The following is an 18,365-nucleotide window of genomic DNA, read 5'->3' as shown; positions in this document are numbered from 1 at the left end:
CTTTGATACAGTTTCCAGGTGCTCCAGACACCCATGGCCACTTCATGTAAACCACTGACAATTGCTAGAGCACTTTGAGAGACTACGATATGATCATGATCCAACAGGGTAATTCTACCTAATGGGGGCAAGAGACACGTCCCGGGCGAGAGGTGTGTCAATCACAGCGCTCCCTACTCTAAGGTATTCACAAGGAGACAGGTCAACAGTATTTTTTTTATTCATCCTCTTCCTCCTCCTCTTCTTCGTCCTCGTCTTCTTCATCTTCCTCTTCCACCTTTTTCCGGGCAACTTTAGCAGGACCCTTGGCGCCATCAAAGTTCCCTTTAGACTTACAGTCTGCGGCATCCTTCTCGTATTTCTCCTTCAACTTTGCTGCCTTGTTGATGCATGGCTGCTTCTCGCTGTCACTTAAGTTATTCCACATCTCACCCAGCTTCTTTGCCACATCTCCAGTAGAGATGCCAGGGTTTGTAGATTTGATCTTGGGGCGGAATTCAGAACAGAACAGGCAAAGTCCAGACGGTGGCCTCTTGGGGGCATTTGGGTCCTTCTTCTTCTTGCCTCCCTTAGCTGGTCCGTAATCCTTCATTTCCCGATCATAGTGCACTTTATCTGCCTTTACCATTTCATCAAATTTAGACTTCTCTTTCCCAGACGTTGTCTTCCACCTCTCAGAGCATTTCTTGGAAATTCTGCAAAATTGACAGGGACCTCGGGGTTTTTCTTCTTATGTTCCTCTCTGCACGTCTTCACAAAGAAAGCATAAGCAGACATCTTGCCCTTTGGTTTCTTGGGATCACCTTTAGCCATCTTGACTGTATTGTTCGCTAGTCTGGGCAGCGCAGGGCACGACACGCGGCTCAGCGCTCCACAGCCTGGCGCTAGCTGCCTGCACAAGAGCCGCCTGATTGGCCAGTGGACTCCGCTGTAGATGTGTTTTTTGTTTGTTTGTTTGTTTTGCGGTACGTGGGCCTCTCACTGTTGTGGCCTCTCCCGTTGCGGAACACAGGCTCGGGACACGCAGGTTCAGCGGCCATGGCTCACGGGCCCAGCCGCTCCGCGGTATGTGGGATCTTCCCGGACCGGTGCACGAACCCGTGTGCCCTGCATCGGCAGGCGGACTCTCAACCACTGCGCCACGAGGGAAGCCCTGTAGATGTATTTTTGATGTGTTCGTTGGGGGAGGTGAGTTCCACATCCTCCTACTCCACCATCTTGATCTTCTCTCCTAAGTGCCAATATTTTTTTAAAATAAATCTCTCAATTTTATCTTTTCTTAAATGTATTTATAACTAGTAATTTCTAGTTAAATTATTTATAATATTTGATTGAGTCTCTCTTTCTTTAATAAACAGTCTCCTATAATCTTAATCTTGTTTCGGGAGTTTCTCTTTACATGCTAGTCTTAAAAGAAACTAGGTAGTCCCATGTTTCCAGCATCCATCCCTAATGGAGGTTGTATTTACTCTTACATCTCACTTTCCTTACAGCTGTGAAGTGGAAGATATTTCTTCCTAGCTCCCCATGTCTTCTCTTTCTTGCAAAAATTCTGTATCACTGTGGCTTCTGCAGTAGTTCTGTACCTTATTCACTACTTTCATCTCCAAACATTCTAGAAATTCCCATTATTTCTTGAAGACCTTAGGCTCTGGATCACATCTTTCTACTTCAGCCCAGCAGCTGTCATCATTTTTGTTGGCCTCTAAATCCCTGTGTATCACTAGTATAAATCTTGGCCTCCAAATTCATGACTTCTTTCTCTCTTATGACCATTTTCTTAATTTCATTTTTGCCATCAGTCTCTATTATCTTCAACTCTGACCCCCAAAACCTCAAATGCAAGTATCACACTCAATGACCCCAATCTTCTCTCTGCCATAGTCCTTGCTCAATAATCTTACTACAGCAATTTCTCAATAGCATCTTGATCTCAAATCCAGTGATGCCACAGTTTCTCATTATTCTACAGTCATATCTCATTCTTCCCTCTCCTTTGGCAGAGATTGTGTTTCAAATGCATCATTATAATTGCTCATTTTCCACTATCTTTTCACTATTCATGGAAGTTTATACTTCCATTCTTGAGTCCATGGTCTATTATTTTATCACTCTCTTAAACATAACTTAAAAATCTCACCTCTTTCTTAATATTTCTATAAAATACCAACCATGATGAATTCAATAATTTATCTTCTCAGTACCTGCACTCAAGCACCTGAATGAAAATTGGGAGAATATCGCCTTTCACTTGATTTGGTTGACCACTTCCTCACCTTGAAACACTTCTCTTTCTTGATTTTAAGACCTTTATTTTCTATCTAAACTCTACACATGTCATCTAGTTCCCCAAATGTCAGTACTATCTATGTTACAAAAAATTTCAATTATATGTCCCTGGCTCAAATTCCTCTTCTGAGTTTAGGCATGTCTACCTGACATCTTCACATGTGTCTTATAGGCATGCCAAGATTAATATGGCCAAAAGTTAACTCTTTTTTTCTTCTTTCAGTTTTATTGACTTGTAATTAACATAAGTTTAAGGTGTACAGCATAATGACAACTTACATATATTGTATAAGCTAACTTTTGATTTCTCCCAAACTGAATCCTTGTTAAATATGTCTTATCTCACCAAATGGCACCACTGTTCTCTCGTTTGTTCAATCCCGTTTCTTTTCTCTTCCTCATCCCCCACATTCAATCCAGTGCCAGTTCTGTTGATTTTAATTCTAATACATACCTTGAAAGATATCATCCCAGCTCTCATCCCCTTTTGCTTAGATATGACTGTGGCAGCCTCTGACTTGCATTCTTCCTTTTATTGCTCCTCTACAACCAGAGCAATATTTTTATAGCATACATATGATAATGACACTTTCCTTTATTCAAAAGCCCCTCCAATTTCACCTGGTCCTACGATTACTGAAACTGTTGGCCCCTGACGATTTCAACATCCTCACCTCCTTCTGTTTCCCCCTTTCAACTGCACTGACTTCACTTCTCTCCTTCAAACCTGTCAAGTTCTACATGGCTTCAGCGCTTTTGCAAAAACAATTCTTCCTTCAGGGCCTTTGCACAATCCCCTATTTAGGGCTTTTGCATACACAATCTACCCTTCCCTTTTCGAAGCTGTCTCCTTTTCATCCATCATATCCTGACTAAATAGTGCTTTCTAAAATTGTTCTTCCTATCGTATCTTAGAAGTACGGCTCCCACTTCCAACCCAGTATTTTCTTTTTATGATGAAAACCTGCTCATTTCTTTTCTAGCACTTACACAAGTTTTAAATAATAGCATTATTTGTTTGTTGATTATTGTTATTATTATGTGCTTTTCCCATTGTATTGAAAAATATCTATGAAGGTAGGGTCATATATTTTACTAATGATAGCGTGCTGGTTTTAACCACAATGCTTGACATTTGATATTGGTTAATTAAAATGTATTTGAATCATTAAATGAGTACATGTGTTTTCATAGAAAAGATATAATTGGTTAGTTGTATATAAGTGGTAAGACTCAGCTGACAGTTACTGGGCTTCACAGATTTAATATAGGACACCACATTTTACTTAGTGTCATTTACTTTAAATTTTAGGTATCTGTTTAGAATAAGTTAATCCTCCTAGTACTGGCTTGGAATTTTTTAACTAAAAAAAAAAACTGAAAGCAAAGGTTATAGATGTAAATTTCCTCCTCTATTAAAACTCTACTTTTCTTTAATGTCAAATGTGTATTTCTTCTGCACTCTGAAAACTCTGACCACCTTTGTCTTCACTCACCTTTCCTCCTCTCAACTCTTACAGCTTTCATTCTCAGTAACGCTTATTCAGGACTCATATTCTGTTTTGAATTGTTGATCATATTTTGAAAAATTTATGCCTTGACTCTAGAAGTAAAGTGTACTTATTTTCAAATCCCACAATTACTTTAGCACCCAATAATTACTGACTGTCTAATAGTCAGGAAATTGCATCATCCATCACTTTATTTATGCTATTTATAAGTGCCATCTGAGATCACAATTATCAAGTTAAGTCAGTGATAAGTAATTTCACACACATGTAAATTCATATAATCAGGATAAGGATATTATGGGGAAATATCCTTTACCAGCCTTCAGATATTACCTTACCTCATTAGTCATCTTTCTATCTACAGCCGGGCTTCATGATTGTACAACAGACTTTGTTTCACACTCCGAATCTATCAGTTGGTCATTGTTTTAGGGTAGTTGTGGTTTGAGAGGTCCAGTGGTACTCCTTGTGTTCTATTGCAGGTAGTAATCCCAGCACAAATTCTGGCTCATAAAAGGTATTCAACTAATCTTGGTTAAATAAATCATTTACTAGTATGTGACTTAAGATGCTTAATGGCATTGCTACAGCCACTGATATTACCACCAATAGCAGTAACAGCAGCAGCAAAAATCCAACATTATACATCATTTGAAATCACTTGTACTGTTCCTGTCTTCTCTAGTCTGTCAGAGAATAACATCAGAGAAAAACAGTGTGCATATTTCTTTGTCTTTTGATCACAACCTCAATAATATTTCCCCAGGTCTCTCTGTTAATAGTGACATGCCTATACTTTGCTTCACCTATGAAGAAGCTGTCTGAGAACTGATGGATCTGGATGAGAGGGTAGCCAATTAGGTAATGGCCTCCAGCAAGAGCGGACTCTGTAGAACAGTCGCCTTTGAACTGTGTGGAGTTGAACTAAAGGGCACAGCAGTTGCATAAATCAGAGAGAAAAGGACAAGGTTACACCTGTAGGTCGACTCAACAGCTATATTTTCTCTGCTCAAATAGTAGAGTAGTATAATGATAGCTAATACAATACTCAGATTAATTAAGTAATCTTGACTTCAATTATTTAGATAACTCAAGAGAGTAGGGAATTGTATCCAAAATTAAAGCGTTAATTTCAGAAATGGAGACATGGCCCTAAAGGGTTTCTATTAGAAAATAACTCATAGGGAGTCTGTTATTAAGTGACTTAACACTTTGAGGGCAAAGAACACTATCAGCAGGACCAGTAGCTATAAATTTAAAGCCAGGGATCTAATATGATATTTATTAAGTAGATATAGAGAACATGTCACAAATAAGTTTGTAGATATCTTTCTGTAAGAAATTTTTTTCTAACTACTTGTTCGATTTCTGAACTTGGCTCTGACTTGATGAAAGGAACTGACTAGTCAAAGGAAAAGATGAGTCTGTGCCCAACTGGTCTTATATATTATTGTTAATTTTTTTTGCCATAACAGAGATCACCCATGGTTTATAATTTGTACAAAAGTAGTGTGCTGAAACTAGAGATGCACTATGGACAAAACCTCCTGCTACTCCCAAGTGTGTGTACATTTATCAGCAGGCATCTCAGAATCTATTTTTCTTTACTGATGTGCTTCTCTTGTCTTCAGAATAGCTACAAATTAAATTAATTGCAATAGTGTTATCATTTTAATGAGAAATAATAAAATGTGAAAAGTCAAGTTTTTATTATGCAATTATATTTCTTTCTTAGCATTTAAATACAGTGGAATTGACCTGCAGCTGATCATCAGGGTCCAGGGAAAATTTTGTAAAGGTAACAATTACTTAGGAAGTTAGCTGTACCATGAGTTTATCATTTTAAACTCTCTCTCTGAAGATGTAAACAGCCCTTAGAAACCTAATTCAACCATCCAAAATATATAGAAGTTCAAAGTATGAAATAAATTGTATCTTTCATCAATCCTATTAATTTTTAAATTTAAGATGCCCACTTTTATTATGCTCATTTGTTCTAGAAAGTAAATGATTATTTAAATTTTTAAATTTTCACAGTAACATGATGCTTCATATACTTGGCATGTGAACACATATTCAGTACAATTCAATATTGAATATATTGAATTAATAAAGGTATAAGATCAAACTAAGGAAATAAAGTAAAAGTATAAAATGAGTCCTTATTTGTGAACGAATACAGATTACTTTTAGAACATTTTGGGTATGTTGTATCTTAGATAATGATAATTTATACATGTATGGTGCTTTTTAGTTTACAAAGTACTTCTATAAACATTTTTCTTCTCCAGTAAGCCCTGTGGGAAGGGCTAGGCAGGTTTTTGTTGTTTTTTTTTTTCTCTTTTTTCCTTAACGTCTTTATTGGAGTATAATTGCTTTACAATGTTGTGTTAGTTTCTGCTGTATAACAAAGTGAATCAGCTATATGCATACGTATATCCCCATATCCCCTCCCTCTTTCATCTCCCTCCCACCCTCCTTATCCCACCCCTCTAGGTGGTGCAAAGCACCGAGCTGATAGCTCTCTGTGCTATGCAGCTGCTTCCCACTAGCTATCTATTTTACATTTGGTAGTGTATATATGTCAATGTTACTCTCTCACTTTGTCCCAGCTTACCCTTCCCCCTCCCCGTGTCCTCAAGTCCATTTTCTATGTCTGTGTCTTTATTTCTGTCCTAAGCAGGTATTTTTATTACCTAAAAAGAAACTGAGTCACAGAAAGGTTATTTGATCACTTCACACAACTAATAGGTAGCAGAACCAGGATCTGACAGAACATAGAGTCATTCTATAAATACCATCACATTCATTTTCCCCTAACAGCCAACGGTATTGTCTATAAATACTCTTAATAGATTGACTGTTTTAGAAAGATACATTCCTTAAGATTTCATCAAATTTTGCCAAATAACTTGGTAGGTATTTCATGTGATAATTTGTGCAGTAACTTGTTTTTCACTAAACTGTACCCTCAAAATTTATCTCTCTGTATTTAAGTAGATATATGTTTCAAGGATTGTGTCCTCTGGCTTCCATCAGGGATAAGTGACAGCTGTCTGTGCATTAATGAAGCACAAAGGCTGTTTTCCATCAACGGAGGAAGAGATCATTGCTTTTCACCCTCATCCTTTGAAGTATTTAATTTTACAGCCATCTGAGTCAACTTTTATTCTTTTAGCATGTGTTCTAGAATTTTAAAAGGAAAGAAGGCAGAAAAGTTCAACACCTAAGTAGACAGCTTTGTCAAATGTTACTCCCACATTGTTTTACAAGGTTCTTTTTGTTCTGTAGTAAATGGCAGTGTCTTTCACTGAAGGAGTAATTTATAAATATCTCCTTTTGGTTTAGACTTCTATGTTCCTTATAGAACTCTTAAGTTTGGTTCAGAATATTTTTTTCCCTCTTGGGAAATGAGAGTAGAACATTTTGTTCTCTGATATTAACTCAATGTGTCGCTATTAAATAGATGCTACAGAGGTGGAAAACGGACATGCAAAAATCATTCTTCAGGTTTCTTTCCACTTTTGAAAAATGGTGAGGTTAGAAGGAACATGATCTCTTCTGAGTTCTGGCCGGGAAAGATATAAGGAGCAGCCCCTGACATTCAGAAGCCCGCCTGGCACTCACAGCAGGTCATGTTATTCTCTAAGTAGACATAAACTATCTCACAGAATACCAACCTCAGACAAGGTTACTCTGAGATCATGATAAAAGGAGATAAAGCAAGGCCACTTCATAATTCTGTCTAAGCACAGACAAAAACAAGGTCGCTATGCCACCCACAAAATATCAAACACCCCCTTACTCATCCAGAATTCATGACTGCTACTTCTTTATCAATTACAGTTTTATCTTCATTCTTGTCTCCACTCCTTGTCAATTAGGTTTGTTGAGATACACAATCATGGAAGTTCCCCTGTTTTCTGACAGCATGCAATCTTGTGTGAACCCCTGCTTCCTTAGATCCTCTTGCTCCAAATCAGCCAATCAAAACCAAAATCCAATGAAAGGTTCTTTTTAACCATCTCTTAGACACCCCATGATTCCCAATACAGTAAGTATTAAATCAAACCTGTCTCAACTAGAATTGTATTCCTGGTGATCTTTGGCTGCAGGACATTGACACATTTTTGCTCTTTGTCTCAGTTTGTTACTAGTTATTTGAAATTGAGCAAATTATTTAGGTACTCTGGTCTTTGTTTTTTCTCTATAAAATGGAGATGTTTATATTTACCATAAAATTGTTAAGGTGTTTGTTGAGATAAGCAATTTAAAGTACCCTAATTGTGTGGTAACACAGGAATTAGTATTATTATTTCTCTCATTTTTTTTTAAAACATCTTTATTGGAGTATAATTGCTTTACAGTGGTGTGTTAGTTTCTGCTTTATAACAAAGTGAATCGGTTATACATATACATATGTTCCCATATCTCTTCCCTCTTGCGTCTCCCTCCCTCCCACCCTCCCTATCCCACCCCTCTAGGTGGTCACAAAGCACCGAGCTGATCTCTCTGTGCTATGCGGCTGCTTACCACTAGCTATCTATTTTACGTTTAGTAGTGTATATATGTCCATGCCACTCTCTCACTTTATCACAGCTTACCCTTCCCCCTCCCCATATCCTCAAGTCCATTCTCTAGTAGGTCTGTGTCTTTATTCCTGTCTTACCCCTAGGTTCTTCATGACATTTTTTTTTCTTAAATTCCATATATATGTGTTAGCGTACGGCATTTTGTCTTTCTCTTTCTGACTTACTTCACTCTGTATGACAGACTCTAGGTCCATCCACCTCATTACAAATAGCTCAATTTCGTTTCTTTTTATGGCTGAGTAATATTCCATTGTATGTATGTGCCACATCTTCTTTATCCATTCATCCGATGATGGACACTTAGGTTGTTTCCATCTCCTGGCTACTGTAAATAGAGCTGCAACGAACATTTTGGTACATGACTCTTTTTGAATTATGATTTTCTCAGGGTATATGCCCAGTGGATTGCTGGGTCATATGGTAGTTCTATTTGTAGTTTTTTAAGGAACCTCCATACTGTTCTCCATAGCGGCTTTACCTATTCACATTCCCACCAGCAGTGCAAGAGTGTTCCCTTTTCTCCACACCCTCTCCAGCATTTATTGTTTCTAGATTTTTTGATGATGGCCATTCTGACTGGTGTGAGATGATATCTCATTGTAGTTTTGATTTGTATTTCTCTAATAATTAATGATGTTGAGCATTCTTTCATGTGTTTGTTGGTAATCTGTATATCTTCTTTGGATAAATGTTTATTTGGGTCTTCTGCCCATTTTTGGATTGGGTTGTTTGTTTCTTTGATATTGAGCTGCATGAGCTGCTTGTAAATTTTGGAGATTAATCCTTCATCAGTTGCTTCATTTGCAAATATTTTCTCCCATTCTGAGGGTTGTCTTTTCGTCTTGTTTATGGTTTCCTTTGCTGTGCAAAAGCTTTGAAGTTTCATTAGGTCCCATTTGTTTATTTTTGGTTTTATTTCCATTTCTCTAGGAGGTGGGTCTTAAAGGATCTTGCTGTGATTTATGTCATAGAGTGTTCTGCCTATGTTTTCCTCTAAGAGTTTGATAATTTCTGACCTTATATTTAGGTCTTTAATCCATTTTGAGCTTATTTTTGTGTATGGTGTTAGGGAGTGATCTAATCTCATACTTTTACATGTAGCTGTCCAGTTTTCACAGAACCACTTATTGAAGAGGCTGTCCTTTGTACACTGTACATTCCTGCCTCCCTTATCAAAGATAAGGTAACCATATGTGTGTGGGTTTATCTCTGGGCTTTCTATCCTGTTCCATTGATTCATATTTCTGTTTTTGTGCCAGTACCATACTGTCTTGATTACTGCAGCTTTGTAGTATAGTCTGAAGTCAGGGAGCCTGATTCCTCCAGATCTGTTTTTCGTCCTCAAGATTGCTTTGGCTATTCGGGGTCTTTTGTGTTTCCATACAAATTGTGAAATTTTTTGTTCTATTTCTGTGAAAAATGTCAGTGGTAGATTGATAGGGCTTGCATTGAATCTGTAGATTGCTTTGGGTAGAAGAGTCATTCTCACAAGGTTGATTCTTCCAATCCAAGAACATGGTATATCTCTCCATCTATTTATATCATCTTTAATTTCGTTCATCAGTGTCTTATAATTATCTGCATACAGGTCTTTTGTCTCCTTAGGTAGGTTTATTCCTAGATATTTTATTATTTTTGTTGCAGTGGTAAATGGGAGTGTTTTCTTGATTTCACTTTCAGATTTTTCATCCTTAGTGTATAGGAATGCCAGAGATTTCTGTGCATTAATTTTGTATCCTGCTACCTTACAAAATTCATTGATTAGCTCTAGTAGTTTTCTGGTACAATCTTTAGCATTCTCTACGTATAGTATCATATCATCTGCAAACAGTGACAGCTTTACTTCCTTTCTGATTTGGATTCCTTTCATTTCCTTTTCTTCTCTGATTGCTGTGGCTAAAACTTCCAAAACTATGTTGAATAAGAGTGGTGAGAGAGGGCAACCTTGTCTTGTTCCTGATCTTAGTGGAAATGCTTTCAGTTTTTCACCATTGAGGATGATGTTGGCTGTGGGTTTGTCATATATGGCCTTTATTATGTTGAGGAAAGTTCCCTCTATGCCTACTTTCTGCAGGGTTTTTATCATAAATGGGTATGGAATTTTGTCGGAAGCTTTCTCTGCATCTATTGAGATGATCATATGGTTTTGCTCCTTCAATTTGTTAATATGGTTTATCACATTGATTGATTTGCATATATTGAAGAATCTTTGCATTCCTGGAATAAACCCCACTTGATCATGGTGTATGATCCTTTTAATGTGCTGTTGGATTCTGTTTGGTAGTGTTTTGTTGAGGATTTTTGCATCTATATTCATCAGTGATATTGGCCTGAGTTTTCTTTCTTTGTGACATCCTTGTCTGGTTTTGGTATCAGGGTGATGGTGGCCTCATAGAATGAGTTTGGGAGTGTTCCTCCCTCTGCTATATTTTGGAAGAGTTTGAGAAGGATAGGTGATAGCTCTTCTCTAAATGTTTGATAGAATTTGCCTGTGAAGCCATCTGGTCCTGGGCTTTTGTTTTTGGAGACTTTTAATCACAGTTTCAATTTCAGTGCTAGTGATTGGTCTGTTCATATTTTCTATTTTTTCCTGATTCAGTCTTGGCAGGTTGTGCATTTCTAAGAATTTGTCCATTTCTTCCAGGTTGTCGATTTTATTGGCATAGAGTTGCTTGCAGCAATCTCTCACGATCTTTTGTATTTCTGCAGTGTCGGTTGTTACTTCTCCTTTTTCATTTCTAATTCTATTGATTTGAGTCTTCTCCCTTTTTTCTTGATGAATCTGGCTAATGGTTTATCAATTTTGTTTATCTTCTCAAAGAACCAGCTTTTAGTTTTATTGATCTTTGCTGTCGTTTCCTTCATTTCTTTTTTATTTATTTCTGATCTGATCTTTATGATTACTTTCCTTATTCTAACTTTGGGGTTCTTTTGTTCTTCTTTCTCTAATTGCTTGAGGTGCAAGGTTAGGTTGTTTATTCGAGATATTTCCTGTTTCTTAAGGTAGGATTGTATTGCTATAAACTTCCCTCTCAGAACTGCTTTTGTTGCATCCCATAGGTTTTGGGTCGTCGTGTCTCCATTGTCATTTATTTCTAGGTATTTTTTGATTTCCTCTTTGATTTCTTCAGTGATCACTTCATTATTAAGTAGTGTATTGTTTAGCCTGCATGTGTTTGTATTTTTTACAGATCTTTTCCTGTAATTCATATCTAGTCTCATAGCGTTGTGCCCGGAAAAGATACTTGATACAATTTCTATTTTCTTAAATTTACCAAGGCTTGATTTGTGACCCAAGATATGATCTGTCCTGGAGAATGTTCCATGAGCACTTGAGAAAAATGTGTATTCTCTTGTTTTTGGATGGAGTGGCCTATAAATATCAATTAAGTCCGTCTTGTTTAATGTATCATTTAAAGCTTGTGTTTCCTTATTTATTTTCATTTTGGATGATCTGTCCATTGGTGAAAGTGGGTGTTAAAGTCCCCTACTATGAATGTGTTACTGTCGATTTCCCCTTTTATGGCTGTTAGTATTTGCCTTATGCATTGAGGTGCTCCTATGTTGGGTGCATAAATATTTACAACTGTTATATCTTCTTCTTGGATCGATCCCTTGATCACTATGTAGTGTCCTTCTTTGTCTCTTCTAATAGTCTTTATTTTAAAGTCTATTTTGTCTGATATGAGAATTGCTACTCCAGCTTTCTTTTGGTTTCCATTTGCATGCAATATCTTGTTCCATCCCCTCACTTTCAGTCTGTATGTGTCTCTAGGTCTGAAGTGGGTCTCTTGTAGACAGCATATATATGGGTCTTGTTTTTGTATCCATTCAGCCAGTCTGCGTCTTTTGGTGGGAGCATTTAATTCATTTACATTTAAGGTAATTATCGATATGTATGTTCCTATTCTCATTTTCTTAATTGTTTTGGGTTTGTTATTATAGGTCTTTTCCTTCTCTTGTGTTTCTTGCCTAGAGAAGATCCTTTAGCATTTGTTGTAAAGCTGGTTTGGTGGTCCTGAACTCTCTCAGCTTTTGCTTGTCTGTAAAGGTTTTAATTTCTCCATCAAATCTGAATGAGATCTCTGCTGGGTAGAGTAATCTTGGTTGTAGGTTTTTCTCCTTCATCACTTTAAATATGTCCTGCCAGTCCCTTCTGGCTTGCAGAGTTTCTGCTGAAAGATCAGCTGTTAACCTTATGGGGATTCCCTTGTGTGTTATTTGTTGTTTTTCCCTTGCTGCTTTTAATATGTTTTCTTTGTATTTAATTTTTGATAGTTTGATTAATATGTGTCTTGGCGTGTTTCTCCTTGGATTTATCCTGTGTGGGCCTCTCTGCACTTCCTGGACTTGATTAACTATTTCCTTTCCCATATTAGGGAAGTTTTCAACTATAATCTCTTCAAATATTTTCTCCGTCTCTTTCGTTTTCTCTTCTTCTTCTGAAACCCCTATAATTCGAATGTTGGTGTGTTTAATGTTGTCCCAGAGGTCTCTGAGACTGTCCTCAGTTCTTTTCATTTTTTTTTTCTTTATTCTGCTCTGCAGTAGTTATTTCCACTATTTTATCTTCCAGGTCACTTATCCGTTCTTCTGCCTCAGTTATTCTGCTATTGATCCCTTCTAGAGTATTCTTAATTTCATTTATTGTGTTGTTCATCGTTGTTTGTTTCATCTTTAGTTCTTCTAGGTCCTTGTTAAATGTTTCTGCATTTTGTCTATTCTATTTCCAAGATTTTGGATCATCTTTACTATCATTATTCTGAATTGTTTTTCAGGTAGACTGCCTATTTCCTCCTCATTTGTTAGGTCTGGTGGGTTTTTATCTTGCTCCTTCATATTCTGTGTGTTTTTCTGTCCTCTCATTTTGCTTATCTTACCATGTTTGGGGTCTCCTTTTTGCAGGCTGTAGGTTCATAGTTCCCGTTGTTTTTGGTGTCTGTTCCCAGAGGCTAAGGTTGGTTCACTGGGTTGTGTAGGCTTCCTGGTGGAGGGGACTAGTGCCTGTGTTCTGGTAGATGAGGCTGGATCTTGTCTTTCTGGTGGGCAGGTCCATGTCGGGTGGTGTGTTTCGGGGTGTCTGTGGCCTTATTATGATTTTAGGCAGCCTCTCTGCTAATGGGTGGGGTTGTGTTCCTGTCTTTCTAGTTGTTTGGCACTGTAGCTTGCTGGTCGTTAAGTGAAGCTGGGTGTTGGTGTTGAGATGGAGATCTCTAGGAGATTTTTGCCGTTTGATATTATGTGGAGCTGGGAGGTCTCTTGTGGACCAGTGTCCTGAAGTTGGCTCTCCCACCTTAGAGACACAGCACTGACTGCTGGCTGCAGCACCAAGAGCCTTTCATCCACACGGCTCAGAGTAAAAGGGAGAAAAAGTAGAAAGAAAGAAAGAAAGAAAGAGGATAAAAGAAAATAAAATAAAGTAAGGTAAAATAAAATAAAGTTATTGAAATAAAAAAATAATTATTAAGAAAAAAATTTAAAAAAAAAAAGGACGGATAGAACCCTAGGACAAATGGTGAAAGCAAAGCTCTACAGACAAAATCTCACAGAGAAACATACACATACACACTCACAAAAAGAGGAAAAGGGGAAAAAATAATAAATCTTGCTCTCAAAGTCCACCACCTCAATTTGGGATGATTCGCTGTCTATTCATGTATTCCACAGATGCAGGGTACATCAAGTTGATTGTGGAGATTTAATCCACTGCTCCTGAGGCTGCTGGGAGAGATTTCCCTTTCTCTTCTTTGTTCGCACAGCTCCTGGGGTTCAGCTTTGGATTTGGCCCTGCCTCTGTCTGTAGGTCGCCGGAGGGTGCCTGTTCTTCGCTCAGACAGGATGGGGTTAAAGGAGCAGCTGATTCGGTGGCTCTGGCTCACTCAGGCCGCGGGGAGGGAGAGGTGCGGATGCGGGGCGAGCCTGCGGCGGCAGAGGCCACCGTGACGTTGCACCAGCCTGAGGCGCGCCGTGCATTCTCCTGGGGGAGTTGTCCCTGGATCCCGGGTCCCTGGCAGTGGCGGGCTGCACAGGCTCGTGGGAGGGGAGGTGTGGAGAGTTACCTGTGCTCGCACACAGGCTTCTTGGTGGCAGCAACAGCAGCCTTAGTGTCTCATGCTCGTCTCTGTGGTCTGCGCTGTTAGCCGCGGCTCGCGCCCGTCTCTGGAGCTCCTTTAAGCAGCTCTCTTAATCCCCTCTCCTCGCGCACCAGGAAACAAAGAGGGAAGAAGAAGTCTCTTGCCTCTTCGGCAGGTCCAGACTTTTTCCCGGACTCCCTCCCGGCTAGCCGTGGTGCACTAACCCCTTCAGGCTGTGTTCACGCTGCCAACCCCGGTCCTCTTCCTGCGCTCCGACCGAAGCCCGAGCCTCAGCTCCCAGCCCCTGCCCGCCCCGGCAGGTGAGCAGACAAGCCTCTCGGGCTGGTGAGTGCTGGTCAGCACCGATCCTCTGTGCGGGAATCTCTCCGCTTTGCCTTCCGCACCCCTGTGGCTGCGCTCTGCTCTGTCTCCGAAGCTCCCCCTCCTCCGCCACCCGCAGTCTGCCCGCGAAGGGGCTTTCTAGTGTGTGGAAACCTTTCCTCCTTCACAGCTCCCTCCCACTGGTGCAGGTCCCGTCCTTATTCTTTTGTCTCTGTTTATTCTTTTTTCTTTTGCCCTACCCAGGTATGTAGGGAGTTTTTGCCTTTTGGGAGGTCTGAGGTCTTCTGCCAGCGTTCAGTAGGTGTTCTGTAGGAGTTGTTCCACGTGTAGATGTATTTCTGATGTATCTATGGGGGGAGGAAGGTGATCTCTATGTCTTACTCTTCAGCCATCTTCCTAAAGTCTATTTCTCTCATTTCATAGTATTTTCTCCTTTTCCTTCCTTTTCTGATTTTCCCCAAATTCAATCATAATAATCTTCTCAGTTGTTTGATCTATGATTTGTAGCTCATATGATTTTTTAAATCTACAAACGAAACCTTCCTTTCGGGATTTCCCGTGGCCGTCCAGTGGTTAGGACTCTGCACTTCCACTGAAGGGGGCGCGGCTTCTGTCCCTGGTCAGGGAACTAAGATCCTGCATGCCATGTGGCACAGCCAAAAGAAGAGAAAAAGAGACCTTCCTTTGAACTGTTTAATTGGAAATCAGAATTTTGACAGTGGGTTCAACAATGGTTATAAACCATTGTCCTGACTTTGCTTTACTATCACCATACTTGAGAAAAAAAACTCTGCTGCCCTTGGAAACCATTTATTGACAACCCTGAGTTCCAGGTTGTGAACTGGGCAATGTGGACACAACTGGACACATTTGTGTAGGTGGACACATCCTACCATCAAATAACACGTGTTCATCTCCAATAATATGTGAACTATCAGCCATACTAATAGTTCTTAAATATGTTTCTAATCCAATATGTCTGGTGTTTATGACACAGTCCTGTAGTCATAGTGCTACAGCAAGCTTCTCATTTGGTGAGATGGGATTCACTGACAAATTGGATAATAAATCCAGAGGCTAATCCAATTCAAATACACCCTCAAAATACTTAAATAGAAATCTGACAGATATAAAAGGAGGAATTGAAAAAATTCTGCATTCACTGAGAATTATAATAACTATAAATTAAGCAGGAAAAAATAATGAGAAGATTTGGAGAATTTGAACAACACAAGAAACTATCATCTTCATTACATTTATGTGTGTGTATGTGTGTGTGTGTGTGTGTGTGTGTAGCTTCACCCAATAAACCAAGCAAAATCATAGTTTTTAGACATATGTAGAACATTTACAGAGTTTGACTCCATCCTATCCCATAAAGGAAGTCTTAGGAAATATCAAAGAATTGGTAATACATGGACAACCTTCTCTGGCCAAAATTTAATAAAACTAAAAGTAAGCAATAGATTTGGACTCTTTCAGATTCTCTTTTCCAAAACTCAAGGGATCTCTGGCTTTGTGTAGCTCTTTGGGACCCTGTGCCACTGCCGTTGAAGTCAAAAGCCAATGACTTTAAGAACTCAGTACGTGATGATGCTTCATCCCTTTGCTTTTTCATCTTTCCAAAACATCCCCAACATCTACTGCCTGGAAGATTGCTTAAAAAACATTAAAAAAGAAAAATAGAACAGATATAAACCAATAGAAAAGACAGTAGACCAGTGTAAGCAGGGATAAGCATAGCTTTGGTTGACAGAAAGAGTTAGATAGTATTCTTGGGTCTGGTATGACTAGCATAAGAGAACTGGGTAGGAAGAAATAGGACATATGATTGAGCGTGACGAGAGCAACCAACTCAAGCAGCTTTGGGAAAATTTACACAGAGAAGTTTAGACTGGAAGCGATGAACAGTGAGCAACAACTTTGTTTTCTGAAATTATAACATTGGGTTCTTAGGAAACTCAATTGGGCAAATGTATAGACAGCATTTCAAGGAGGAGAGACAGAACTTGGAGAATGCACATTTATGAGGTGATAAATGCTTGGTACAAAAAATGTCAGAGTCAGGCAAGTGGGTAATTAAACGATAGTATGCACCAGCATAAGAAACCAATGTTCTGGTTATTGCTTCTAGAGTGGTGTTCTCAAGTTATCCCTAATAAATATTTCTATCTGGGCTAAGTGATTTAATGAGAGCAAGAAGTTCATATACCAGTGTACAAAGAAAAGTGAAAAAAGAGAGGAGCTCAGTAGCAAAAAATGACTGAGGGAGTGATTTTATAATTGATGAAGATATGAGTACCACTGTGCTTACCACCTCCACTTCTCAGTCTGCCAAAACACACTGGCAAGTGGGAAAAAATGATAATCCAGGAAGATAAATCCATTCTTTCATCCATATAAGAAAAAAACTGAGTGTGATGCTAAAGGGCATTTTGAATTTAATCCAATCCAGCTATAATCTTACATTTTATAAGCTTCCACTTGGCATAAAGAGCCCCAATGTTGATATCCAAGGAGGAAAGAAGGGAAATAATATTTTGACAGCTTTTTTCCCCTAGTGTTTTCTTTCTTATACCTTTTCCCTTGTGACTTTTTCTTTATCTTTATATTTGAGTTGGGGAAATTAGTATGAAGATGAATGAAAAAATGCTATCATGCCTTTTTTGTTGTTGTTCTGATATATCATAAAAAAAAACCGGTACTGATGAACCTAGTGGCAGGGCAGGAATAAAGATGCAGACGTAGAGAACGGACTTGAGGACACAGAGGGGAAGGGGAAGCTGGGACGAAGTGAGAGAGTAGCATGGACATATATACACTACCAAACGTAAAATAGATAGCTAGTGGGAAGCTGCTGCATAACACAGGGAGATCAGCTCCATGCTCTGAAACCACCTAGAGGGGTATGATAGGGAGGGTGGGAGGGAGGCTTAAGAGGGTGGGGATATGGGGATATATGTATACATATAGCTGATTCACTTTGTTGTACAGCAGAAACTAACACAACATTGTAAAGCAATTATACTCCAATAAAGATATTTTAAAAAATTAAATATCTTGGAAAAGGTTAAAATGACTAATTTTTCTTTAATATTGAAGCAGTATGGATTTTAATTTAGTTTTTATTATATATTGAAATAAATTCCACTCAAATAATGATTTACTTAAAATTCAGGACACTAGATATTTTTGGAAATAATTTTATACTCTTAATTAATTACATGTATAATTTATTATATTATAGATGCATAAAATAAAAATACAACCCCATTGATTCAATCATGTATAATAACATAGAGTGATTCAAAGAAATTTTGAGCTCCGTGTTTTAATTCAGTATCCTTATTTGCAGTATAAATGAACATTTAGTAAAATTTTACTGTACAATCATCGAAATAACTTTTCTTAACAATATATTTCATGTAGTTTTTTTATTACTCTTCTTACTTAAATCTAAAATTTCACAGAAGTGTAATTTAGTGCACATTTTAAATAAAAAGGTATTTTCATAACTATTGTAGCTACTAGCTACAAAACACCTCTGAGCACCTTCA

General features: G+C 38.4%; 1 protein-coding gene across 1 annotated transcript; it reads right to left on the bottom strand.

Annotated features, from left to right (window-relative positions):
- Nucleotides 1–217: 217 nt before the first annotated feature.
- LOC101331255 (high mobility group protein B3) lies at nucleotides 218–827 on the bottom strand. The gene is given in 2 exon segments (XM_019929247.3): nucleotides 218–690; nucleotides 693–827. Coding segments are annotated over 2 exon segments (594 nt in total). The 5' UTR covers nucleotides 814–827.
- Nucleotides 828–18,365: the final 17,538 nt, after the last annotated feature.

Source organism: Tursiops truncatus, chromosome 3 (assembly GCF_011762595.2).
Source record: "Tursiops truncatus isolate mTurTru1 chromosome 3, mTurTru1.mat.Y, whole genome shotgun sequence".
NCBI classification, from domain to species: domain Eukaryota; kingdom Metazoa; phylum Chordata; class Mammalia; order Artiodactyla; family Delphinidae; genus Tursiops; species Tursiops truncatus.
Note: the sequence above shows the minus strand (reverse complement) of the source record. Positions and strands in the feature narration are given on the sequence as shown.